Source organism: Triturus cristatus, chromosome 6, assembly GCF_964204655.1.
Source record: "Triturus cristatus chromosome 6, aTriCri1.1, whole genome shotgun sequence".
Classification (NCBI taxonomy): Eukaryota; Metazoa; Chordata; class Amphibia; order Caudata; family Salamandridae; genus Triturus; species Triturus cristatus.
Genome location: NC_140589.1, coordinates 193,694,496 through 193,722,166, shown reverse-complemented (window position 1 = coordinate 193,722,166; position 27,671 = coordinate 193,694,496). Strand labels below are relative to the sequence as shown.

Sequence of the window (27,671 nt, the reverse complement as noted above, 5' to 3'; positions counted from 1 at the left end):
CGGGAGGGTGGGGGGTGCACATGGCTTTACCTATGGTACCCTCCTGCATTTGCATGCACAAGGTGGCAGGCACCACACGTTGCCTGCCACATTGTGCATGCAAATGCACAACATGCATTTCTGACATTGCGGAGGGTGCTGCTGAAAGCACTTCCCGCCGCAATGTCAGGAATGCGGGATGTGCCCGCCAGTATGGCAGGGGCATCCTAATGCCTAATGCGGGACCGCTGCATACATAGCGGGCGGTCCCATTTCCCGGGCCTATGGCGGACACTAATGAGCCCCTTAGTGTTTAAAAGTAGCCCCGGGGAAGTGGTGATCCCTGGGGCTGAGGGGGGCCATGTGACTCCCCGCATTTAAATCATATAGCCTTTGGGAGGTGGTGGTCCCCGGGGCATTGTGAGAGGGCAGGAGCCCCCCCTACACTCAATTACTATTAAAAAGCCCCTGGGAGTTGGCAGTCCCCGGGGTAGCTTGAGGGGCGGGAGCCCCCCCATACGGTACTATGAAAAAGCCCTGGGGAGGTGGCGGTCCCCTGCTACATAATTATGTATTACCCCTCGACACCAAAGATATTGGCAAAACAAAAATGCTTTTTGAATAGAAACAAGGTCCTAACTATAACTACCTACTGGTGACCGTGGCTGCGATCGAAGTGCGTTACCTGTTCAGCAAATAAAACCATTTTTGCAAGTGATCCCGAGCATCCTGGTGCTTGTTCTTAGGGCGGACAGGCGTGTTGAGGATATATATATATAAATATATATAAACCACACCCAGGATTCCAGCGTCAGTGGCATTTGGAAACGAACTGCATCTGATGAAGGTGAAAGCTGAAACTCGTCATGCCATTCCTTAAATAAATGAAATTTGAAACCCTGCCATGCCCCCTTGTCTACTTGGATGGAGGGAGACTGTTTTTTGCATTTTAGCGCGTAGCCATGACGCGCAAGGGAGGCCCTTCCTTCAGTGTCTTGGGTGTATTGGCACTTACCCAGACCGCCCTGCATCCCATGGAACAGAGACTCTGCTATCAGTGATAGCCCATGGATTCGTGGAGCGACATCGCTACTTCATTGATGTCCCGGACCTGTAACCAATGGGTTTGCAAGGCTGGAAGTGAGGGTTTAAAAGACTCTTTTTTCCCAGAAATACGCCGTAATCCTTAACCTGACTACGTCCTCAGCCAGCCTTCAATTGAATGCACTGCAAGAATCTGGCTATCAGGATCACTCACCGCGACATCGCGACACGGACAAACTGCATGCTGGGAGTTGCAGTCTTTTTACATCAAATCATCAAAGTGATTCCTGCTGAACGAAGTTCAGGTGTGCAACATTCTACTTTAAATGGGCCAGCATATAAACCACACCCAGGATTCCAGCGTCAGTGGCATTTGGAAAGGAACTGCATCTGATGAAGGCGAAAGCTGAAACGCGTCATGCCATTCCTTAAATAAATGAAATTTTAAACCCCGCCGTGCCCCCTTGTCTACTTGGATGGAGGGAGACTGTTTTTTGCATTTTAGCGCGTAGCCATGACGCGCAAGGGAGGCCCTTCCTTCAGTGTCTTGTGTGTATTGGCACTTACCCAGACGGCCCTGCATCCCATGGAACAGAGACTCTGCTATCAGTGATTGTCCATGGATTCGTGGAGCGACATCGCTACTTCATTGATGTCCCGGACCTGTAACCAATGGGTTTGCAAAGCTGGAAGTGAGGGTTTAAAAGACTCGTTTTTGCCCAGAAATACGCCGCAATCCTTAACCTGACTACATCCTCAGCCTGCCTTCAATTGAATGCACTGCAAGAATCTGGCTATCAGGATCACTCACCGCGACATCGCGACACGAAAAACTGCATGCTGGGAGTTGCAGTCTTTTTACATCAAATCATCAAAGTGATTCCTGCTGAACGAAGTTCAGTTGTGCAACATTCTACTTTAGATGGGCCAACATATAAACCACACCCAGGATTCCAGCGTCAGTGGCATTTGGAAAGGAACTGCATCTGATGAAGGCGAAAGCTGAAACGCGTCATGCCATTCCTTAAATAAATGAAATTTTAAACCCCGCCGTGCCCCCTTGTCTACTTGGATGGAGGGAGACTGTTTTTTGCATTTTCACGCGTAGCCATGACGCGCAAGGGAGGCCCTTCCTTCAGTGTCTTGGGTGTATTGGCACTTACCCAGACCGCTCTGCATCCCATGGAACAGAGACTCTGCTATCAGTGATAGTCCATGGATTCGTGGAGCGACATCGCTACTTCATTGATGTCCCGGACCTGTAACCAATGGGTTTGCAAGGCTGGAAGTGAGGGTTTAAAAGACTCGTTTTTGCCCAGAAATATGCTGCAATCCTTAACCTGACTACGTCCTCAGCCAGCCTTCAATTGAATGCACTGCAAGAATCTGGCTATCAGGATCACTCACCGCGACATCGCGACACGAACAAACTGCATGCTGGGAGTTGCAGTCTTTTTACATCAAATCATCAAAGTGATTCCTGCTGAACGAAGTTCAGGTGTGCAACATTCTACTTTAGATGGGCCAGCATATAAACCACACCCAGGATTCCAGCGTCAGTGGCATTTGGAAAGGAACTGCATCTGATGAAGGTGAAAGCTGAAACGCGTCCTTAAATAAATGAAATTTTAAACCCCGCCGTGCCCCCTTGTCTACTTGGATGGAGGGAGACTGTTTTTTGCATATCTATAAATATATATATATATATATATATATATATGTAGTTACTCTGTAGCAGTAAGTACGCTCTCAGGAATCAAAGGAACCAGAAATGGTTTCAGAAAAAACTGCTGTTTATTCAAACACAACGCGTTTCGCCGTCTGGCTTGGTCACGTGTTAGTGACAACACTGAAAATGCCCGCATATATAACACAATGAACATAGAAAGAGGACATCGTGGGAAAGATAATGATAATAATATTATTTCTTGCAGGTTCTTAACGTGAGACAAAAATAATAATGTTAAATGCACATTAAATTCCAACAACTTTGCATATTCAATCAAAATGACATCTCATTATAAAAGGAAATTGTCAACTCGTGCAATGTTGTTGAGTACTAAACAGTAACGTAGGACTACAAATCACAGGTAAAATCTACTGTTTACGGCAATGCTCATTGTCACCCCTTAATAAAGTTGTGTTGTCTTCAATTCACGTGTGCCTAGAATGTATGACAGTGCACTGCGAGTAACTGCTGAAAAAGTCTCTCAGATCTAGCGAGTTCCACCAAAGGGTAACCTCTTCTGTCAAAGATAAAGACTGCAGGATCAACCTGTATGTTAATGCCAAGTGTCACGTGTCACTGTTATTCCATCCAATTATCGCGATGTCCACCCAACAGAGCCCTGTTGGCAAGTGCCTCAAATATCCAGTTAGTCTGCTTATGTGGCTAGCCAGGGACCCATAAAATATCCCACAAATAGCGTGTGTCATATTGTATGCGGTCTAATTTATAAACAGTGTGTCGTGCTCGTTAGACAAATAATAAAATGTGAATGAGAAAAATAATAATAACCAAAGTGCAATAATGCCACTGACATTGCTGCAGGAAGAAGGACGAAAAAAAGTGAAGGGGAGGAAATTTGTAGGGATCGTGTGGGTTGACCTCAAATGTCTAGACCCCGTCCTCCTTTCCTGTAATTGAAACATAAAACCACCAATTAGAATTATGTCAATCTAAGCAGCAACAGTGTATGCTTCTTATGTACAAATTACAAACTCTATATCTGTATGTAATGCCAAAAGAGCAGCAACAGAGTAATCATAGAATTATGATATGCAATTCATTCCTTGAGATGTACGGACAATTCTTCTTCCTGATTTAGCCCACCCGGGGTCTTGGTCTGAAAGTCGATTATTAGTTTTGATTCTCGTTCTCTCAACTTTAAAACTCTGTTACCCCCTCTGGGGTTTTTCTCTACCTGTTCTAGGAGGATGAAACGTAGTTCTTTGGTGTTGGAAGAGTGTCTCTCCCTAAAATGTCGTGCCACGGGGTATTTCTGGTCATAATTGGTGATGGCTCTGCAGTGCTCCAGTATGCGTTTTTTGGCCATGCAGGTGGTGCTGCCAATATACCACAGTTTGCAAGTGCATTCGATGGCATATATGACATACACGGAGCTGCATGTCAGGAATTGGGTGATGTTTTTTTTTATCCCGTTATACGATACTTTTTTTTGTGATACACTGTTGTTGCAAGCCCTGCAGTGTCCGCACGGATAAAACCCCTCAAGCCCTTGTATGTTTGTGGGTGGGTATATGGTGACGTCACTATGGACGAGCATATCCCTGATGTTCTTATTCCTGCGGTATGTTATACTGGGTCTGTCTGGCATACTGCCTCCAATCACAGAATCATTTTTGAGGATACCCCAGTTGTGTGTGATAATTCTCTTGATGATCTTAGAGTCCGACCCAAAAGTCATAATCATTCTCGTGGTTTCCTCCTCTGTGTTGGCTGTAGGAAGTATGTCAGAGATGGTCTGGGCCCTTTCTGTTCCTGCTGCTCTGGCCAGTGCCTTCTTTAATACCCAATTGGGGTACCCTCTTTCTCTGAACCTAGTTGTATGCCTCCTCGGTGTTGCAGTTCCTTCTTGCCCTCAGCAGCTCCCCAAAAGGGATACTCCACTTGAGAGTTTCTGGGTGGCTGCTGAGGGCATGAAGGACACTGTTGCCCGCTGTGTTTTTGCGATACAGGGATGTGTGTACTCGGTTGTCAATGATTTCCAGTTTGACATCCAAATATTCCGCCTGTGTTTTACTGATGGTCCCACTGAGGAAGATATTAAGATTGTTGTTATTGAGTTTGTTAATAAACTCTTGTGCTTCCTCAGCAGAGCCCTTCCATATAATAAACAGGTCGTCGATGTAGCGAAGCCACATCGACACCAGTTTCCAATCCTGTTGTAGGGATGGGTGGGAACGTATGTTCTCCTCCCAGCTTCCCATGAAAAGGTTGGCGAAGCTGGGAGCAAAGCACGATCCCATCGCCGTCCCGTTTACCTGTCTGAAGAGGGCGCCATTGAACAAAAAAATATTGTCCATCAAGCAGTATTCCACCATCACGAGGAGCATCCGCGTATGTTCACGGAATCTGATGTCTCTGTTCTTTAAATAGTGTTCACAAGCCTCAAGACCCTGTTTGTGGTTAATGATGGTGTACAGGCTGTGCACATCTAATATAATGAACATGCTGTCTTTGTCCCATTCTAGGCCCTCTACTTTCTTTAGAAAGTCCTTAGTGTCTTTTATGTAACTATCCAATGTGATCACATATTCTCTCAGGAAGTAATCAATGTATTTCGACACATGTTCCGCCACGCTCCCCCTTGATGATACTATGGGCCTCCCTGGTGGCTTTTCTGGATCTTTGTGTAATTTGGGGAGAAGGTATAAGACTGGGAGAACGGGATAATCTCGTTTTAGGTATCCGTATTCCTCCCACGTCAGAATCCCTTTATCCTTCCATTGAGTTAGTAGTTCCCATATGGTGGTGATGCTGTCATTGTACTGTTGGAAATTTACTGTTTCGTAGAATGTAGTGTCCATGAGTTGTCTGTCTGCCTCACTGAGATATTGATCCCGATCTAAAATCACTATGTTGCCCCCTTTGTCTGAAGGGCGTATGATGATGCTGTCATCATCCATAAGAGATTTGAGAGCTTTTCTTTGCTCAAAAGAAAGATTGGAATCACTGAAGCCCCTGCATTTGTTGTTGTTTTTGTTTTTTGATGTTTGAAGGGTCTCCTGGAAGGTGTAACCAGTTCAGCATTGCTGATTATGGTACGAAGAGAGTTGTAAAAAGTGATGGGCTATGTACTCATGAGCTGCAGTTCTATAGTTTGTAACCATAGTTTGTTTCATTTTATTTACTTTTCTACTGATACTACATTGGATATAATTGTTGATGATTTGTATTCATTTTGTAAATCATATCTCTAAAAACAATATCTTAAATGTTGAGATTTGTGTCAAAAAGGTACAACCCATTACTCACCAGACATCACCCTAAGATTGTCCATCCTCTTGTTAAAGTCTGATATGCATATGTAGAGTGTACAAGCATTTTCCTCTGGAAATCGAGTATTTACATGTTCATCTGTACATTAATAATGCAAGTAATGGTTCACAAAATGTAGATATGTATGCTGATAACTCTAAAGATAAATACCTCTTGTTGTTTGTACCTAGGAAAGGTCCAGGAAGAGATTGACAGGGTGGTAGACTCCAAACACCCGTGCATAGGACATCGGAAGCTTTTGCCATACACAGATGCAGTCATACATGAGGTGCAGAGATTTGGCAACATTTTCCCTTTAGATTTTCCACGTGAGACGACTGTGGATATTAATTTCAAGGGCTATTTTTTACCAAAGGTAGGACTTTATTGATAATTTTCATATGTTCCTACAAAAGACTATTATACAGATGTTGATACTGTGTTTGTAAATATTAATAATGGGTTGAAACATGTTATTCCATCTTCAGCGGCATGAATTTTCCTTGTTTATTGTAGGAGGTTGAGCTTAAGGCTTTATCTATAGTGGTGATGCCTAACTAAATACAGTAGAGAGAAGGAACAATACAAAACCAGAAACATTATTTCAACCATTTCTGAAATATGTGAAATTCATTAAAACAATGAGATAGCTGTTAATAAATATGACTGGGATAGATTATGCTTAATCTGTCATGAAATAAAATAATTGATAAAAAACTGAAGTACCAGATTTTGAATATTGCACCTAGTCAACCCATTAGCGAGTGTTTGGCATTAACGAATGCAATGAAAGTTCATAGGATTATGCGGGTCAAACCAACTTTTACCTTGAAATGTTTTTCAGTTTATGGCAGCTGTAACTTTCTGCAGGGCTGCTTGCTTTTGTTTTGTATTTTAATGTTACTGTTCTAACATGACCACACACCATATTGCAATGGCTAATTCAAAATGTCTGATTCACTACTTGCTATTTCTCAATATTTATTTATGATATTTCTCAACATGCTGAACGCAGTTTAGAAATTTTAATTAATAATCATAGCAGTTTAAATGGTTGGTTTTTTTAAAATAAAATGTCCTTTAATAAAATTTAATGAAAAAAGCATTAAATTAAATTTACATCACAATCAATTTATTGTGGGGTCATTCAGTTATATTGTCTCACAAACTCATGTCACAATGCCAATGCCTACTACAACAAAAAACAATAGTCAAAGTTACTCCATGATATTGTGCAAACTAGCAAACAAACAGCCAAAAGAAACATAAAACAATAAACAGTTTTGTTCAGACAATATCAAAGGAGAATCTATATCAAAGTCTGATGTATAGTGAAAATGGCCACTTTCTTAATATGGATGACAGTAGATGTTCAGAGCTAAAATATATATCAAGCACTAACTATGTATATACCTATGTCAAACAAAGCACATTCATGCTAAAACACTTCCCTATTACTACCAGACTAAACTTGAAAAAACAGCAGAAATCAACCTAAATGTCAGAATTTGAGTTTTCACGGCACTGGTATCATGGTTCATAAATGCTAGAATATACTACCCCAGACCCACTCATTTCTAATCTGCTTCTCAAGCACTGCATAACAATAGTACACATTAGTAGCAGAGTCAAGCTAGTGATCAATGCCCCAAATATTTGTCTATTGCCCCAAAGGGTATGGGTGAGTGTCTTCCTGGAAGAGAAAGGCATCCATTCGAAGATCTTGTGAGGCATGCGGCGAGTGAGGAAGCAGTAGGAGGAATAGATGCAGTTAATCTGTTGCTTCTTGGTCAGGTGGGAGTCCAGGATGATTCAGAGGTTACATGCTTGGCTGATGGGAGTGGGTGAGGGGCCAAGTGTGGTAGGCCACCATGTGTCTTCCCATGGGGAGGGCTTCTTTCTGAAGATGATGACCTCTGTCTTATTCAAGTTGAGTTTGAGGTAGTTTGTCTTCATCCAGGTGGTGAGGTTTGCCATGGTGCATTGAAAGTTGGCCCTTGTGGAGCCGGTATTTTCTTTGAGGAATAAGATGAACTGGGTGTTGTAGGCGTAGGAGATGATGTTGAGTCCGTGAGTGTAGGCAATGTCTGCCAGAGATATCATGTAGGTGTTGAAGAGGGTGGGGCTGGGGGAGGATCCTTAGGATGTGCCACATAGGATGTCTTTAGGTGCGTAGGAGAAGGGTGGTAAGTAGATCCCATAGGTTTGGCCAGAGAGGGAGTAAGAGATCCAGTTGAGTGTGTTGCCCTGGATTCCAATGTGGTGCAGTCTGATGATCAGAGTGTGATGGGATACGGTGTGGAAATCTGCTGAAAGGTTGAGGAGAATGAGGGTTGTTGTTCTGCCTTGGTCAAGAAGGCCTCTAATGCCGTCAGTTGCTGTAATCAGGGCAGTCTCAGTGATGTGGTTTGGTTAGAAGGTGGATTGGGAATAATCAAGCAGGTTGTTGGTCTTTAGGTAGCCCATGAGCTGGTGGTTGATGGCGTTTTCCAAGACTTTGGCTGGGAAGGGAGGAGCGAGCGCGAGTGGTAATTTTTTAGTTTGTTGGGGTTGGCAGAGGGTTTCTTCAGGAGTGGGTTGACCTCTGAGTGCTTCCAGGCATTTGGTACGGTAGCTGTGATGATGGAAGTAGTGAGGAGTTCAATGAGGAGGCGTGCAATTACTTTTCCTTCTAGTTTGTAGATATGGTGCGGGCAGGAGTCAGTGGGAGATCTGGTGTGTATGGATTTCATGATAGATATGGTGTCACGTGTGGCAAGCTCATTCCAGTCTGTGGTCCGGGGTGGTGGGAGGGGCAAGCAAGAGTGCTGAAGTGGTTCAGGCCAGTGGGTTGGGGGTCAAGTTGCAGTAGATGTCAGCAATTTGCGGTGAAAGTAGTCAGCCAGGTTGTCGCAGAAGGCTTTGGAGTGACAGTTGGTGCTTGCCTCAATGCGGGTGATGAGGGTTTCTTTCTTGGGTTTTCTGAGATGGTGTTGTTATGTTGTTAGTTGTGGAGGGCAGATCTGCAGGAGTAGAGGTTGGTGAAGGTCTTGTTGGAACACCAATGTCTCTCTTGTTTCTTGCAGGGTCACTTGAGCTTTAGTAGCTCCAGGGTGAACCAGCTGGCTTGTTTGGGGAGTCTGTTGTTGTTGGTGTTCTTCATGGGGGTTGCTGGTGTCACCGTCCAAGGCGATCCAGCTGGAGAAGTTCTGAACGTTGTGTTTGAGGGAGTCTGAGGGGGCGAGTCTTGTTACTTTTAGGGCAGTGGTCCAGAATGTCCTGTGGCCTTGCCCCAATTGCAGTGAGGGTGGGTCGGGTTTCTCGTAGGGGGATCCCATGGACTGTTGATAGTGAAGTGGATGAGGCTGTGGCCTGTCCAGGTAAATTCGGTGGTGTGAGACAATTTAGCTCTGTCGAAGGTGTAGAAGATGGGGTCCAGAGTGTGATGGGTTCTGTGCATGGGAGTGGTGACCAGTTGAGGAACGCCGATGATGCTCAGATTTTCGAGGAGTGTGGTGGAGTTGGAGTGATTAGGGTCTTCTAGGTGGAAGTTCAAGCCACCAAGGAAGGTGTAGTGGTCGGAGTCGATGGCCAGGGGGCCTATGAATTCCGTAATGAAGCTGCAGAAGCTGTGGAGGGCGGTCTGTAGACAAGGGTTCCTCTGATCGTGGTGCTGGCGTCAGGTATGATCTGGAAGTTGAGGTGTTCCATGATGTGTGCCGTGTCGTTGTCGGAGGTGGCGCAGTTGAGGGAGTCTTTGTGGATAATGGTGATGCATTCGCTGGGTCTGTCAGTGAGGTCGCAGTGGATCATCTTGTAATCGGGGGAGTTGCAGTGGCGATGTCCGGTGCTGATGTGGTGATGAGCCTGGTTTCTGTTATGAACATGACGTCGGGGTGAGAGTGGTCATGGAGTCCCAGATTTTTGTGGAATGCTCGCAGAGTGATCTGACGTTGAGTAGGGTACAGTGGAGCTGCTGCATGTGGCTGTTTGTCTGCTGAATGGTGGTCATGGGGGTAGTCGTGTCGCAGGAGAAGCAGCAGTAGGTAAAGATTCTTCTAGTGGAACGTGGTGAGACAATGTGACAGTTGGTGTTGGGGTCTTTGTGTCCAAGTCAGGTTGTAGGTCTAAGTGTCTTGGTGCTGGTTACGGTCCAGGTGGAAAGAGCCAGATGGTGGCAGGGAGGGAGCGCGGCTGACCAGAGGGGGTAGATTAAAACTGGGTACAAAGTAACTGGTGAGGAAGGTAGAAGAGAAAAAATTATCCGGGAAAATTAAAAGAAGAACAGGGAAAATTAGGGCACAGCAGAGGAAAACATGCCTTGGTCAGTGAGGGACCAAGGCAGCAGGTGGCCGACAGGAGGCTCAAACCTCTGTGCAGTGAGGTAGGAGGGCCAGAATAGATTCCCCTGTACCACAGCAGCAGAGGCAGAGTGGTGACCTCTACCAGGGAGGTGAAGGGTTGAACCCTAAATCTAGGCTAAACCCTCAATCTAATGTTATGAAACTACTAGAATGCATGCGTTCAACACATACAGCAAATCAAAATACTCAAGATGAAAGTAGAACATATTCCAGGACTTTCCTTATCAATACTAGAAAATACATGTGATGGAGATGTCAGGAGGTCTTCAGGTACTGGACAGTAATGCATAAAAATATTGGACAGAAAAACTTAACAAGGCTTTGCAAAAGAGATGGTCATAATGTACAAGCAAACGGAATCTTAGGGCCTTGTTAGGAGTTTGGTGGTCTGACCACCCGAACACTGCGGCCACCAGTAGACCACAACACGAGCGCTCTTCTGACCGCCGTATTCCAAGTTTATCGCAGTGTCAGCAGTGTGGCTGCAAAGACTTTGCGGCAGTGTTGATAACTTTTCCATATATATTGATGCAAGTGTGAGCATTTTGACTGCATAGATATGCATGTGGAAAAATACCACCTACCCATTGCCGGAGTCAGTCCCGTATGTGGGCAGTCCAGGCAATGGGTATGTGGTACAAGAAGGACTTACCCCTAGATCACCACAAACAGGGTCATATTCTTCAGGGGGAAGACACTGCAGTGAAGGTGGGACCTGAAGAAAGGGATTCACATTGACGCAGAGAACAAGAAAAGGGTGAGTAAGCATTCCAAATCCTTCATTTTCGCCGACTTGAAGCTGGCAGTCCCACCGCTGTGATCAGCTGATCAAAAAGACAGCTTGTAATACGAACGGCGGGTAAAACTTCCCTGTATCGACCTATGGCAGCTGCTTTCCCCCACCTCTACCCCGGCAGTCTGTGGTGTGCTGGCAGTGTCTTTAGTTGTTCCACAGTCTTTCCAAATGCAATCTTCCCATCTTTTAATACAGCCGTCGGACCACCAAACTGCCAAACTAATAAGGCTCTAAGTGTGGTTCAATACCCGGAACGTAGAACTCATCCTCTACAAATTATAATCAAATGGGCTAGTTCAATTAGTAAGTACTCTCCTCAGAATATTAATCAAGTCTTGCATATGAATATATTGTGAATCACTGCCTCTACTGATTAATGCAACAGACATTTATACAAAACATGCCATTTTTAAACACTCACCAAGTCCATGAGGTTGCATAGTCTCAATGCTCTCTCCAACAGTCTTTTGCTCATGTCAACAGCAGGAGTTTCCTGTACAGCTCTAGTACATGGAATCTTAACTCTGCTACATTTCAAAAAACGGAATGCTACAATAGATTTTTTCAGACTCCATCCTTATGTTGATCTTGCATTCTTTTATGCAGGTTTTATTCTTTTTTTTCCGTTTTGCCAACTTATAATAACCCACCTGGACATTTAAGTATGTATATGCAATTTGTTTGTGTTAGAACTGGTGAAATATGGTAATTTGATCTTTTCGCCACTGTGTGTATGAACAACACTAAGGGGCCGATTACGATGCCGGACGGACCTGAGTCCATACGGCATCGCTCTGGAATTGGAACCGAATGCTATCCAGTTGTTGGTTCCATCCCAGGAATTAGGTTGCGACCGAACTCTGTTTGGTCGCAATCCTATACTTTGCACTGAGAGCATGCATTCTGAATGGAATGTATACTCTCATAGCAAAGAGCAGTGGAGCAGTCCATCCCTGCACCCGGTGGCAGGCACCTCAAGGTCCCTGCCACCGGGTGCAGGGATCAATGGGGGCACCATAGGTACCCCCTAGGCTGCCACTCGGCAGCCTTGCTCCCATGGGGTCTTTCTGATGGCTCCCCAAGCTGTTTCCGAATGCCTTTTTGTGCAAGGAAAGGCCGGCACAAAAAGGCAGTGCGAAACTGCGGGACTTCTGAATGGCGGACGGGCTCTCTGAGCCCATTGTAAGCCATTCTGAAGACTCATTTGTCTCCCTTCTGACCATGCCCATCGAAATGGTTCGGTTGGAAGGGAATCTGAATCAGTGTTTAAGGCGGTCAGAAGGGCTCCTGATCTTACGGGGTGCCATTGTGGAGTCCAGCATGACATGGAACAGAGTGATAAAACCATCCAGATTAGAAAGTCAGCTGTTTGAACACCAATCCTGAAGTACCTTTCCAAAGAAACTATTTTCCTTTTTTTAGAAAAGAGAACAAGTTCCATGCTGCCTTTGTTTTTCTGGTAAAATCTTGCTTGTGGGTGAGGTAAGTGTTGTGAGCAAATCCAAGTGACTTGGCATGTGGTAAAAGCTAGGTTCAAAGCGGTTTCATTCTGTGCAATTACATCAAGGTTTGAGCAAGATATGTACTGTTTCTTGTTTGTTGTTCTTTGCAAATAAAAGGAATTATTTATTGGCTAAGTGGAACTTCAGGCAAGGTTTGAGACGCTGGATGTGTAAAATAGTGAACACTTTCACATAGAGTTGGTTATCATCTGCATATTTGTGAATCTTCATGCTGTTATCTCTCAGTGGATAACACCAAGCGATTATATGTAGAGTTTGCAGATGACAGTATGGAAACCTGAGGCACTCCGCAGATGATAGGGATCTATTGTGACCTGGAGGTGACCATGTGAACAAACTTGTGTTGATAGGAATGGTAGAAGGAGAACCAAATAAGGACATTGGCAGTAAATTTCATTCAAGACTCCTCGATGCATTGGAGGGTAGGGTAGTTGACTGCATCAAAGGCACCTGAGAGGTCCTGCAGCACCATGAGACAGGAGTCATCTTTATATGCAGCCACGAGTGCCTAATTTAAGGAGTGCGAGGTATTAATCTCTGTGATGCAGTGTGATCTAAAGACAGACTGGTGTCCGTGCAGGAGGTGATAAGCATTAATGTGATCTTAAAGTAAAACATAGACTGGTTTTTTTCAGTGATCTGCTGTTTAATGATAGGTTAGTGAAGGGTCTGTAGTTGAGTGGGTCATCAATGTCAAGAATAGATTCTGGGAGGATCTGTCCGTCCTATCTTGAGAACTTCTGGGAAGATGCCTTGAGTGAGGGAAGCATTTACAATATTGGCTAGGTTTGAGAGAGTGTCCTAAGAGAGACTTTTGATAGGTATAAGTGTAAGAAATCATTTTCAGAAATAGAGGCTTTGAGGAAGTTGAATGGTGACAAATATTCAGAAAGGGTACCAATTAAACATAGAGGTGAGTCATAAGATTGATGTCCAGGTACAGCTTTTAAAAATATGAAAGAATCCTGAAAATACCTGTTTAAGCATGTGATTTTACATTAGTAGGGTATAATGCCATATAAAGAAATCCTTTTTTCTTTTTTAAGCCTTTTTCATAATTCTTTATTAATTCATTTGCAACATACAAATCTGAAATTTGAAATGCTAAAGTGAACTTGAATTGTGTATGTCAAAGATAATAATTGTGTTCTTTGTGTTTTATATTCTCTTTGAAATATTTTTAGGGAACCTACATTATTCCATCACTTGAATCTGTGCTTTACGACAAGTCTCAGTTTGAGAAACCTGACGAGTTCAATCCTGAGCATTTTCTTGACTCCAAAGGGAAGTTTCTGAAGAAAGACGCATTAATGAATTTTGGAGCAGGTAGGTTTGCACAAATGTATAGTACGTGAAAGTTAATGATTAATTATGATGGATAGCTGCTAGTTCAGGGGGATGCTTGTCCACCACAAGTAATAAAGTCACTAACCTGTTTTTTCCAGTCAAAGGATTCAGTAATTTTAACCTGCTCTCAACCCCTGTTAGGTATGGCACAAAGCAGACAGGATTAACTTGGAGAAAATGTATAAAGCATTTAGAAGTACCAAAAGAGTTGAAACGTCAAAGACACATAACAAAAAACACTTGCTCCAATTTATATTAAAATAGATAAATGTGCTGAGCAAAATGGCACTACAACAACAACAATCCAATCAGGAGAACTGAAGATATGATTTTTTAAAAAGATTTAAGGGAAAATAGCACCAAAAAGTGTAAAGTGACAATGGTAGTTAATGGCTGTGGTAGACCAAGACCTTGGCACAATTTTATGATGACAGCAATTCAGGGTGGGTCAGATACACCAAGCAGATTGGTTCCCCTGGAGAGTGAAAGTAGAAAAGGTCAAAAAAGTTCCTATCTAAAAACGGGGCTTAGTCGATTTTCTAAAGAAAAACTCAACCCCAAATGGGACAAAGCTGAAATTGTAGCTGCTACCATGGAACCAAAAGTCGGATATGCAAAGTGGTTTGAGCCTTCTTATGCTCTGGACCTTTTTAGGTTTTTGCTTTAACAAGTTTCCAAATCCCAACTCAGAATGAGAGTTTGTCATTTATTTGGAGTAATGTAGATCTCCGTGCAGGACAAACGTGAAATTCAACCTGATGCTGTGGAACTCTAGTCCGATACTTTAAACAGCAGTTCCGCTTTAATATCTGGAGCAAATGTTTTTCAAAAGTTCTAAAACATCTTTCAGTGCCCAAACAACTACATGATTACACTTCTAATGTTCCAGGATCTTGGAGGGGGGGCACTTAGAGAATCTCAGGATGTAAGTCTGAGGCTGCCAGAAAAGTCGAGTCCATATTCCAAGCACCACTGGTTAGTTGGTAATTTCCAAGAAAAGGCCTCTTGCAGCTTGATATGTCTCTGTAGCCACAGAGGAGGTCAGCCAGTTGACCACATCCAATCCTCTTCTTTTCTTTCCCAGGTTCAGAAAGTGTTCTGAGCAGGTACCTCAGGGTGCCACATTTATGCCTGTCACTAGCTAGTCCATGGATGTGACTCATGGGTACACACTAACCAATGGAGTAAATGTTCCCAGAGGAAAACCCAGACACTTTTTCAATCAGTCTCAAAATGCCATGTGACAGGGCAATGACATGATGGCTAAAGTCTTCAACCACACTAAACTTTGACTCTCAATGGTGGGGGTATATAGGGAGTATATTATGGAAATGAACAAGAATGCAGACACAACTAATCCTAAAATACAATTTGAAGCTGGCTATGTACCGACAACAAACCACAAGAGAGAGTTCTGGAAAGACAAAGGCAGCACTAGGCAGGGGATACACAAGAATTGTCCTGTCATCCTGCTTGCTCCCTTCCAAGTGTGTCGAAGTGATACATGTGGCGTAACTAGAGCTGTCAGGTAGGATTTGACAATGTGGTGCCAACAGGATGGCAAGCTCCCATGCTTCTGCTGAGTTCAAAGGAGCCGTCGCTGCCCATTTAGGTCAACCTGTCATTCGCAGTTATCCAGTGTGTAACTCCTGCGAGGAATTTCACACCTCATTTAGGCCAAGTACAAGCAGTGAGTTGCTGGAGATTTAAAGCAAACAACCCTTTGGGAATTACAGGCAGGCAAACATGCAACTTAAAAGTTAATTTTCCTGAATATATATAAAAAATCTGACTTTACAATTGAATTGGATATTGCCTACTTATTGAAAATCTTAGTTTTATTATTTTTCTAGCTTGCGGCATGCCTGGGATACGGTGTTCATATATATTAATATGCATTTGGATTTTCTGCTTTGGACAGCTAGTCGGGTCACACTGAAAAAAGCTTTCAGGGCCTTGTTGCTGTAGGGACATAATAACATTAATTTTTTACCTGTCTCAATTTTAAAATGCCATGCACTCTACTTTTTGGGTGACAAAGGGTGAATTTGTAATATTGTTTTTAACTGTCAAAAAGAGTCATTTTAACAGGTTGCACTGCAGATTCTACAATACAGCAGTCCGGCTACAATGGAAGGGGTGAAGCCACGTTATTCTTTGTCACAGTAGTGGGGGGCACAATAAGTGCTGCAGTATACAGAAACCGGTCCTAGGATATTTGTTTCCGGTCCACGGAGGACCTGGCTTGACAGTTCGGGCTGGACTGTTCCCATGAGGCACAGGGTCAAGACTGATTTGCATGTGGCCAGGTCTAAACTGGGGTGGCATGGTGAGCAAAAGAATGATGGATTTAACCCAGATATCTTGACTGGGGTGAATGTTTTGATTTGTTCTGCATTCAGTCTATCAATTGTGTGTATTTTACAGTATACAGATGACATTCAACTTTCTGTCCCGTGGGTGTAGTTTCTTCACCATGTACTATGGCCTTACAGGAGAGGTAGATATGCTAATCAGTGATTAGCCAACGTTTACAAGTTTTAGGGGTGAGAGCACATACGCTGGGCACTGGACAGTAGGGCCCTAGTGTGCAGAGTCTAAAATCCAGCAATATTATTGTTTGAAAAATGAGGCTGATCACATAAAAGGGGCATTTTTATAATATAGAGCTCATTTGAATTCAAGATTTGACTGTCCAGTATTTTAAAGGTGCATGAGATCAGCAAAAGCATGATACACCTGTTAAGCACTGGTTATGTAATATACCTTCAGAATAACAAATGAAATAATAGGAATATTTCAGGGGATGTATGAAGAGCAGATTATTCTGCTTACAGGATCCTCACTGTAGTGCCAGCTTTACATCTAGGATATCCATGGTCACAGGTAGTCAGTTATCAATGCTATCTGAAAGCATGCATCCAAAAGGTTTTTATTTTCCTATTGAAACTTTTATTGGTATTCCCAATACGGATAACAGACAGCATGAGAGCACATTATGTGTAGTGCTATGGGATACCTTATACTTTGAAGACCTACTCAGGAAATTTAAAATAACCAAACAAGTATTTATTCTTTATTTCTGCACCTGAGAGATTATTTTCATCATCTCCAATCAAACATTTTAATTGTGCTCTTACGCTAATAAATATACACATTTTTATCCATTTCTTACAAATTGTCATGAACACAATTTCAATACCCTAGACAATAAATGGTCTAGAAGCCAGGGTCATAGCATATCAATTAGTGATTTATATTTAAATAAATTATACGATCCTGAATGTTTCATGTATAAGAGTTCATTAATCGGTAATCAAAGCATTATAGAAACTCTATTATACACCTCATAGACTACAAAAATTGGTCCCCAGAGATACATCATATTGATTTTACTGCACAAGTCTAGAAGTGGATACAACCCATATATTAGCTACATTCTCAAAATTACTGAATACTGAAATCAAGTGTTTATGGTATTAAACCAGTTAATGGAATGTAATATTCATTAAGAACCAAATCTGTTTTAACTGTGCCACTCTCCTAACATTCCCGGAGCAAACTGAGGGTATTTTTACTTTGCATTAATTACGCAAGACATGGTATTGCTTGCGTATGCTTAAAGTAGGAGCCTCAAAATGATAAAGCTTGGTGGCTAGTATTTATATTTTTGAGTTGTTTAGAGCTCGCAGTTTCAAAAAATGATCTTAGTAGGTAGAAATTAAAGAAGATATGGTGCCCCACTGTTTGACTGGTTATGTACTTTAATTCCTGGCAACATGCCCAAATTGATATGCACCTGATTAATGTTTTATGAGTAAAATTTCTTTCACAGATATTTACAGTTAATGATGCTGTTATGAATTATACCTATATCCTTTGTTTGGTTAGTATATTTTAAATGTTTTTAGTATAATTTGGTAAAAGTATACATCTGTATTTAACATATTTTCCAATATAAAAAAACAGGATCCTCCCTTAGGTTCTTTCATCTAGTTCTCTAATTTATATGTAAACTTCTTGATCTTGAATGATCCTAAATGGGTGAATTGTCAGTCGATGTTCTACATTGGGAATTGTTGCCCACTTTTGTGAGAAGTCACAATAAGGAGGACTATTGTATGTCCTCATTCATGTCTTTGCTAATGAAGAATGCAAAAAAAGTGATAGATGGAATGCTTGAATTAAACTCAGCCACTGGTAATAACTTGGGGCCGCATCCTGGTAAATTGGTATTTTGCCAATCATATCGCCTAAGGTTAAACCGAGCCATATGCACATCTGCCTTGGTCCTACTCTAATAGGAACAGTACAGCCTGAACAACCAAACCTGGTCCTCTCGGAACCTCGTCACAAGCAACCTAAAATTGATTTTGGCCAATTTGGGCCTTTTGTGCCAGATGCAGCTTGAGCACAATGAGCATGGGATTCATGTCTGAGCATTTCTGTTGTGCTTAGAGCATCACCATGAAGAATGCAAAAATGTGGTGGACTGAATGCTTGAGTTTGATAAATTCATGACTTTAATTTGGGGAAATAGTATTATATAAATGTAGAAAATAGGCCACCAACCTGTTTGTATCTCAGTTTAGGGTTTATTACATTCTTACATTCTAGCTGTGCGCTCTACAAATCCTGATAACATAACATAACATAGCTGGTAACAGTTTGAGGCCTGATAGCCTGTGCAAAGTTCGGTAGATAGTTAAGACACAGATTTGGAGAGTGAGGAAGCTTGGTTGGGGCTGGCACTGTAAGAGCATGAAACATTTTGTGTGGCTAATGAGGATTGGAGACCCTGAGTTAAAGAATGTTCAGTAGGGTGTAATATGTGCTTGATATAGAGAAAAACTGAATCAGAATCTGAACCAGGAATTCGATCTTAGTTGTAATTATTGTGAAGAATTATAGGTTTGTTTTCAGCACTAAGGTAGCAGTTGATTAATCCATTAAATGCAGGGCAAGAGCAATTATTAAATGTTTGCCTGCTGACTAGAGGAGACCAAGAATGGACTCTGATGTTGATTTCAAGACTAGTGGTTATGAAGAATGTAGTTGTAGTGTCAAATATTTTCAGACAGTATCCTGATCCCCATGCCATATTTCATTACAAAAAACCGAGGAGCAAAGCAGCCATCACCTTTTTGTACCAAGTAGATATTGCCATGCTCTTAACCATTACTGTTTCACATGGGTGGAGGTCAGGTACAAGGCAGAGTCTGAAATGGAGAAGACACTTTATTTTGTTATGAACATATTTTGCAAAACAGAGTTGTCACAAGTCCATTTATGACAACAGAGTACAATTTGGTACAATGAACAGTATAATATTTACACCAGTGTTAAATTTGTCACATTAGGGAGGATAACCATCCCTAAGTGAATGGCTTTATGAAGCAAATGATAATGGGTTGTGGCGTGCAAATGTCTGTTGGTTGAGACTTTCAGCTCTTGCAGACTTAACACAATGAGATACACTCAGCAGTAGCCTTTTCTGTTTCTACCAAGTTTGAAACTGTGCTCAGTATGAACGAGGCCAATCGCGGCGAGTTAGGCTGCGTGTTATTGCGCTGTTGTGGATGCTGTCTATTATCATTTGTGTCTTTTGTTGCAGTTATTTTTAACTGAGCACGCTGAAAAGCATTTTAAAATATTACTCTGCACTGACCTGTATTCTCATCACCTCGTGACCCCGTTCCGCCCCGGCTTGTGCCGCTTGTGCGGAGGGTCAGTTCGAGGAGCGTCACTTCCGCTCGTGACACCACTTCCGCCCTGCACGAAACCTTCGCAGGTTAGCGGTCTAGTGTTGCTGAGCCTGCTGAGTATATAATGTGAGACTCTTGCTCCCAGGCCCTTTGACAATCGCGGCGAGTTAGGCTGCGTGTTATTGCGCTGTTGTGGATGCTGTCTATTATCATTTGTGTCTTTTGTTGCAGTTATTTTTAACTGAGCACGCTGAAAAGCATTTTAAAATATTACTCTGCACTGACCTGTATTCTCATCACCTCGTGACCCCGTTCCGCCCCGGCTTGTGCCGTTTGTGCGGAGGGTCAGTTCGAGGAGCGTCACTTCCGCTCGTGACACCACTTCCGCCCTGCACGAAACCTTCGCAGGTTAGTGGTCTAGTGTTGCTGAGCCTGCTGAGTATATAATGTGAGACTCTTGCTCCCAGGCCCTTTGACAATCGCAGCGAGTTAGGCTGCGTGTTATTGCGCTGTTGTGGATGCTGTCTATTATCATTTGTGTCTTTTGTTGCAGTTATTTTGAACTGAGCACGCTGAAAAGCATTTTAAAATATTACTCTGCACTGACCTGTATTCTCATCACCTCGTGACCCCGTTCCGCCCCGGCTTGTGCCGTTTGTGCGGAGGGTCAGTTCGAGGAGCGTCACTTCCGCTCGTGACACCACTTCCGCCCTGCACGAAACCTTCGCAGGTTAGCGGTCTAGTGTTCCCTCGCCCCCTAGTATTTAATGGTAGTATGGAGGAAGCGCAGCGGACGAGCGCAGCGGGAGCGCCGACTTCGCGCCGAAGTCGCGCACAAGTCAAGCCCGTCTGCGCCCGTCCGCGGCCGACCAAGCCCAGGGCCCTGCCATAATGCCCTATTTTACTCATATTCCTCCTGTGATCTCCTGAGACTTAAATCTACAGGACCTATACCTGTCCGCGCTGCTAGTATGGCCCAGGCATGTGACATTTTTGTTCCCTCTGGTTGTCCGATACTTGGTACTCCCCCCAATCCCTCTTTCCCAACACAGCAGACCACCTCCTCTTTACTAATTTACTACCTTAACACTCGTTCACTTATCCGCAATCAGCTTGAGATCTTTCAGTTACTGCATCAGAGCTCTATTGATGTCCTCCTCTTAACAGAAACCTGGATCTCAGAAACTTCGGCCCCTGATATCCTTGCAGCAATCCCTACGGGATATTACATCATACAAGCTAACCGGCCTGCAGGGAAATCCGGTGGTGGAGTGGCGGCAATCATCCGCTCGACCCACATCTTTTCGGAGATTACTGTAACCCCGATCCCCAATATTGACTACTTAGCTTTAAAATTTACTTCTCCTAAGTTATCTTTTACTTGCCTTCTTGTTTACAGACCACCTGATCATATGCCCCTTTTTCCTAAACTTTTCAGCGACTCCGTCGCCCAATTAGCAATTAGCCATGCTAATATTATGGTAATTGGCGATTTTAATTATTGGCCTTCGGACATCCATGAAAGCCAATCATCGCTGGAATTCACAGACCTATTAAAAGGAATGAATCTCTCCCAACACATTCACACTCCTACCCACCACAAAGGTCACATACTAGACCAGGTCTGAATGTCTGACCTCGACATCTCACCCCCTTTAGTTTTTCCCTGTTCTTGGTCTGATCATCATTTTATTTCCTTTGTTCTTCACTTACACACTAGGTGCCCCCCCCCCCGTATCAAGAATTTTAGGGCCCGAAACTGGAATCGAGCGAATGTAGCTGAATTCTACGCCTCACTAGCCTCTACTGCACCTACCTCTTCAACCACACTTAACGTTCAGTCTGACAACCTCGATATTTGGTTACGTCAGGCCAGCGACAAAGTAGCCCCTTTCAAGAACATCAAAGTTAAGCGCCCTCACGACGCTCAACGCTGGTTCACGGACCAACTTAAAGTGGAGAAACTCGCCCTGCGGCAATTTGAACGCCGCTGGCGTCGCCACTATGACCCTTAGATTAGTCTACACTGAGGCGTTGAAGTCGTACAAACTATCGATCCTGGCAGCCAAAACGGCATACTATTCTAAACTTATTTTGGACTCCAACAACAATTCGAAAACCATCTTTTCTGTTGTAAATGAGTTATCCCTGCCGGATAGGGTTACCCCCCAGCCTCTGCCAACTCAATCCCTCTGCGACTCACTTAACTCTTACTTCATAGAGAAAATCATCACAATAAAAAACAACTTTCCGGCCCCGGCATCTCCCACTCCTCCTCTCCTTCCCCCAAAAAACACTAGTTCCTTGTCTAAGTTTCCCCCCATCTCTTCGCAAGAATTCGTTTCCCTCCTTCTTAAAGTCAGATCGGGTTCCCCTAACGATTGCTGCCCCCCTCAGATCCTGAGAGAAGCCTTCCTCACATGTCCAGGCCCCCCTCTTGCTCTTCTCAATAACTCTCTCGCTACAGGGGAGGTCCCTCTCTCCTTTAAGCAAGCATCCATCGTTCCTATTTAAAAAAAACCTAACACTGATCCCTTAACACTCAGTAATTATAGACCCATTTCCCTTCTTCCTTACTTGGAAAAAATTTTGGAGACCCATGTCACCCGCTGTTTGAGCTCATTCATAGAGGAATCTGGTTTTTTGGACTCTCAGCAGGCGGGCTTCAGACCCCTCCACTCCACCGAGGCGGTCATAGTAGCAGTCATGGACACCTTTAGGAAGGGTGCCGACAATAACACCTCTCAGGCCCTTGTCCTTCTGGATCTCTCGGCGGCTTTTGACACGGTCGATCATACCATCTTGATCGACCGTGTCCACAATGCCGGAATCCAGGGAGTGGCCCTTGACTGGCTTAGATCCTTTCTTCACCAGCGATCACAGTCCGTCCATCTCTCCTCCTTCTCGGCCCCTTACACTTCCCTCCCTTGCGGCGTCCCACAAGGCTCCGCATTATCTCCTCTTCTTTTTAATTTGTACCTCCAACCCCTCCTAGCTTCCCTCCGCAATTCGCCAGTTACAATTTTCAATTATGCTGACGACCTTCAGTTGATCTTTCCTATCGACTCTTCCCCATCCTCCTGTCTTAACTTCCAGTCTACTATGTTGTCCATTGCGGAATGGATGTATCATAGTCACTTGAAGTTGAACCCTACCAAGACTGAGCTCGTCTTGGTAGGCAGCTCCAATCACCCTTGGAATTCTTCATTTTGGCCTTCATCTCTGGGGACTGCACCGGCTCCTGTGCGTTCAGTCAAAAGCCTGGGGGTGATTATCTCTGATGATCTTTCGATGAAGCCACAAATCAACTCGGTCACCTCAGCCTGTTTCTTCCATCTTAGACGGGTCCGTAAGATCAGTAGGTTTCTTACCAAAGAAGCCCTGACTTTAGTTGTTATGGCACTTATCACTTCCAGGCTCGACTACGCCAACTTACTGTACGCTGGCATCCCTGCCTGTCATCTTCACCGTTTACAGCTGGTGCAGAATCAAGCCGCTCGCCTGATCTTTCACCAGCCTAAATTCCAGCATGTCACTCCCCTCCTTCACAGCCTTCATTGGCTTCCTATCTCCAAACGCTGCATTTTCAAAATGGCATGTTCCACCTATAAGGCCCTTTCACACGCAGCCCCGGCCTTTATTTCCTCAAGCCTGTCCCGTTACACTCCTTCTAGAACCCTCCGATCCTCTTCTCTCAACCTCCTTGAGATTCCCAAGTATAAAAGGAAAAAGCATGGTGGCCTATCCTTTTCTGTTTTGGCCCCCTCCACCTGGAACTCTCTGCCTTCTGCTCTTCGCATCTGCCCCAAGTATGACTGCTTCCGTAGACTCCTAAAAACCCTGCTCTTCCAATCTGCATACGGCTAATTATCTCATCCTGGCTCTCTGTCATTTGTCATTCAGCGCCAAGAAACCGATGGTGAAAGTGCGCGGTACAAATATTTTAACATAACATAACATAACGAGTGTTCGGTGGAGTTGTGCACAGCTGTGCTCAATGTTCTTGAGCAGAGAGAGTATGCATAAGCTAGTCAATCAAGTCTTTACATCTGGAAATGTCTACAAAAGGTTTGAAGGTAAAAAATATTGCCTAGTAAAGAGTAGTGTCACAGACTCTCATCATGACGTGAAGGAAATTGTCCACATTATTGGAGAAGGAAGTTAAGGAAAATATGGTAATAAATTACAGGTGAGGGAAAGCACCATTGTGTTTCTGCAAAGAATGCATAAGTGTTGCAGCTTGACTACTAAACAGGAAGCATGTTGATCAAAGCTAGAGACTTGTTGTGCAGGAGGTGTTTTGGCCCCAGTAGAGGGGTTGGACACTCAACAATCCCACAATCGCCTTGACTCTATAAGGTTTGGACATTTTAGCATATGTACTAAAGAAAAGGTTATTAATCTCATTAACTCCACCAAATCTAAGGCTCCTTAGGACCCCTGCCCCCGTCAAGTCCTACACCAGATCTATAGATTAGTAGCCGATCGCTTACGGATCTATTGAGTAAGATACTGATCACAAGACAGTTCCTGGCTATCTGGAAAAAAGTCTCTATTTTGCCTTTGGTGAAAAGTCCTTCATTGGAACTGATAGATGTGAAAAGTTACAGGCCTATATCTCACCTTCCCCTTCCTGCGAAGATACTAGAGAGAGCTATGAATGAGGAAATGTGAATCCTTTTTAGATGCTAACCAGCTTCTCGATTCCTCACAGTATGGTTTCAGAGCAAATCACTGTGTCAAATCAGCTCTAATAGCAGCCTCTGAAGAATTGAGAATGGTGGTTGCCAAGGGCGGAAAGGTGGCATTGATTTTACTAGATCTATCCTCTGCCTTTGATATGGTTCACCATTTACTCCTCCTAAATCGGCTCCAGTTGCTGGGCTGAAGGAATCCAGCACTGGCCCTGCTGAGTTCATTCCTATGTGATAGGCAGCAGACCATGGTGCTGCGAAATTCCATCTTGGACCCCTTCTACCTTACCTGTGGGGTGCCTCAGGGGTTCTCTCTTAGCCACACACTTTTCAATATCTATGTTACCCCTCTGGTCAATCTCATCCGCAGTTATGGTTTTGCAGTTTTCCCCTACGCCAATGACACACAAATTGTGGTGTCTATATCATCTGATGTCAAAGAGGAGGCAAAATGTTTCTGTAGCTGCATGTCTCACATTGCAAAGTGGATGCAAAGAAACTGCTTGAATCTAAACTCATAAAACTGAGGTCTTGCTTTTTGGAATCACTCCATGTTAGATCTGGGGGTGTTTAGTTGGCAGGGTAGGTACCACTGTCCAAGTAGGGACCCTTGCTTCTAGTCAGGGAAAGGGGGATACACTGTTAAGATAACCCCTGCTCACCCTCTAGGTAGCTTGGCCTGAGCAGTCTAGGCTATCAAAGGCAATGTGTAAAGTATTTGTACCAACACTCACAGTAACACAGTGAAAACACCACAGATTTACTCCACACCAGTTTTAGAAAAATAAGGTATCTTTACTAAAAACTTCACAAGACCAAATATTACAGACAAACCAACATATAATTCAAAAAGGTTACTTTAAAGATAGTTCAGAGTTTGCAGAAAGTACTCCAGGATGTAAAAGTCAGTGTCCTGCACAATGCGACTCTCAATGCACAAAATGCGACACTTTCGTGCCCAACAGTACCTGTAGTTGCAATAAGGTTCCCAAAAGCTATAACAAGGAAGCTTGCAAAGGCGATGCGATACTCCTGAGATCCTGGGGAGGCTTTGCAACAGCCCTGCTTCACGCAGCAGAGGTGGATGCGCCGGCTCCGATCTGTAAGGGGAGGATGCGATGACTTTGGCCTTCGTTGCGTAGGTTTCTTAGGGGGAAGCTTCACGCACAGGTTCGATGCGACACTCTTCGATGTGGTGCGATGCGTGGCGCAGCGTTGACTTCCGGCGCCGCAACTCTCGATGCGCCACGGAACGGGACTCTGCGTCGACGCACGCAGCGATTGGAGACTTTTCACGCACCGGCAGTGGTGCGGCCCGCAAACTGGTTCTGCGACAACCCTCGCAATGGCAGGAAGCTTCACGCTTCGGGACGATGCTCGACGCACTCGGCGATGCGGAGACCCTGCGTGTTGCGATGGTGCCGCGATGAAAGTTTCCACGCACTCTCGTCTTGCGACACGCAATCGGATGATGCGTTGGGTACCAGTCACTCTTGTTCACGCTTCTGCTTCCCAGCTCCCAAACACAGCAAAACGACCTCCTGAGGCCCCAAGACTGGGCAAGCACTCCAAGGCAGGTCAGAACTCTCTCAGCAGAGTTCCAGGGGAGCTGGTGGTGAAGTCCTTTTGTTCCTGGGACTTCTTAACAGGGAGCCAGCTCTTCTCAGGCCCTTGGAGATCAGAATCAAAAGAAGGGGACACAGCAAAGTCCTTCCCCTCTCCTTGGCAGCAAAGCAAAACAGCAAGCAGGCAGTCTTCTCCTCTTCATTTTCTTCCAGCTTTCTCCTTGGCAGAGGTTTCTTCTTAGTTCCAAAGTGATCTAAAGTTTTAGGTGTCTGGGGTCCTCTTCTTATACCCCTCCAAGTCTTTGTCTCTTGTGTTTCAGTGGGGGGATTCCCCTGCTCAAACCGGTTCCTGGGTGTGCTCTGCTCTGGAGCACCTAGTTCCTTTCAGAGTGAGGGGCAGGGTCGTTAGACGCTCAGCAGGAGGTGGAGCCTTCTTTGTGCCAGCAGAGGCAGAGTCCTCAGCCTGGCCAGCAGGGGGTGGAGCCAGCTTTGTGTTTGGCAGGGACAGCCCTATTCAAACCCAGGGACTACTCCTCCCACCCATCTAAAGCAGATCTCCCTATTCACCCTGCTGCTGACTCATCCAGGCTCCTGGAGCCACCTGGCCCATCACATGACACCCTTCAGCCAACCAGCACACAGGCACACAGGAAGGTTAAACAGGAGAATAGCTACTTTCTAAAAAGTGCTATTCTCACACAGTGAATTTAAAAACCATCTTGCTAAAAAGATGTATAATTAAATTCTGAACACAAAGATACCAAACTTGGATTTTCTATCTTGCCCTTATGGGAAGATAGGCATGTAAACAGCCTTCCCCATTCTATCCTATGGGCAAGATAGCCTCTCAGCAGTGAAAAACGAAAATGGCTGTAATTCACTACCAGGGCATGTTACACACCTCAGTACATGCCCTACCTTTCAGATACACTGCACCCAGCCCAGGGGGGTACCTAGGGCCACCATAGGGATGCCTGACATGTACAGAAAGGGAAGGATAAGGCCTGGTCAGTGGGTGCACTGGCCAGGTCGACATGGCAGTCCTGGGCTGCACATAGGCACTGCAAGCAGGCCTAAGACATCATTTTAGCGCTACTCCTGTGGGTGGCACAATCAGTGCTGCAGCCCACTAGTAGCATTTGAATCACCAGCCCTGGCACACGCAGTGCACTTTACTAGGGGCTAACAGGTGAAACAAATATCCCAATCATGGATAACCAATCAATATAACAATTTATACGGAGAGCATATGCACTTTAGCACTGATCAGCAGTGGTAAAGTGCCCAGAGTCCTATTGCCAACAACCACGGGTCAGAAAAAATAAAGGAGGAAGAAGCAAAAAGTTTGGGGATAACCCTGCAAAAAGGGCCGTTTCCAACACCCCACCTTTTGGAACTCATCATTGTGGCCATCTGATCTTGGCCCCCTTCCTTCTCCTACTCAAAAAGCTAGAACTTTGGGAGTCATCTTTGATACCACACTGAACTTCTCAGAGCAAATAAACCAAATCACCTCATTTTTTTTTTTTTACTAAGGACGTTAAAGAAGATTTTCTTGTTAATTCCTCTGGAACTACAAAAAAACTGTAATGGTGGCACTCATCATCTCAAAGATAAACTAGTGCAATGCCTTGTACCTGGACACTTATAAGCAACTGTTGAAAAAACTTTAA

General features: G+C 44.1%; 1 protein-coding gene across 1 annotated transcript in view; it reads left to right on the top strand.

Moving 5' to 3' along the window:
* The window catches only part of LOC146816623 (cytochrome P450 2K1-like), a 415,649-nt gene that overhangs the window by 220,922 nt on the left and 167,056 nt on the right, over positions 1-27,671 (top strand). The window contains exons 7-8 of the mRNA XM_085610498.1: positions 6,217-6,401; positions 13,872-14,013. Coding sequence (XP_085466624.1) covers positions 6,217-6,401; positions 13,872-14,013 — 327 coding nt within the window. The remainder of the gene's footprint in view (positions 1-6,216; positions 6,402-13,871; positions 14,014-27,671) is intronic.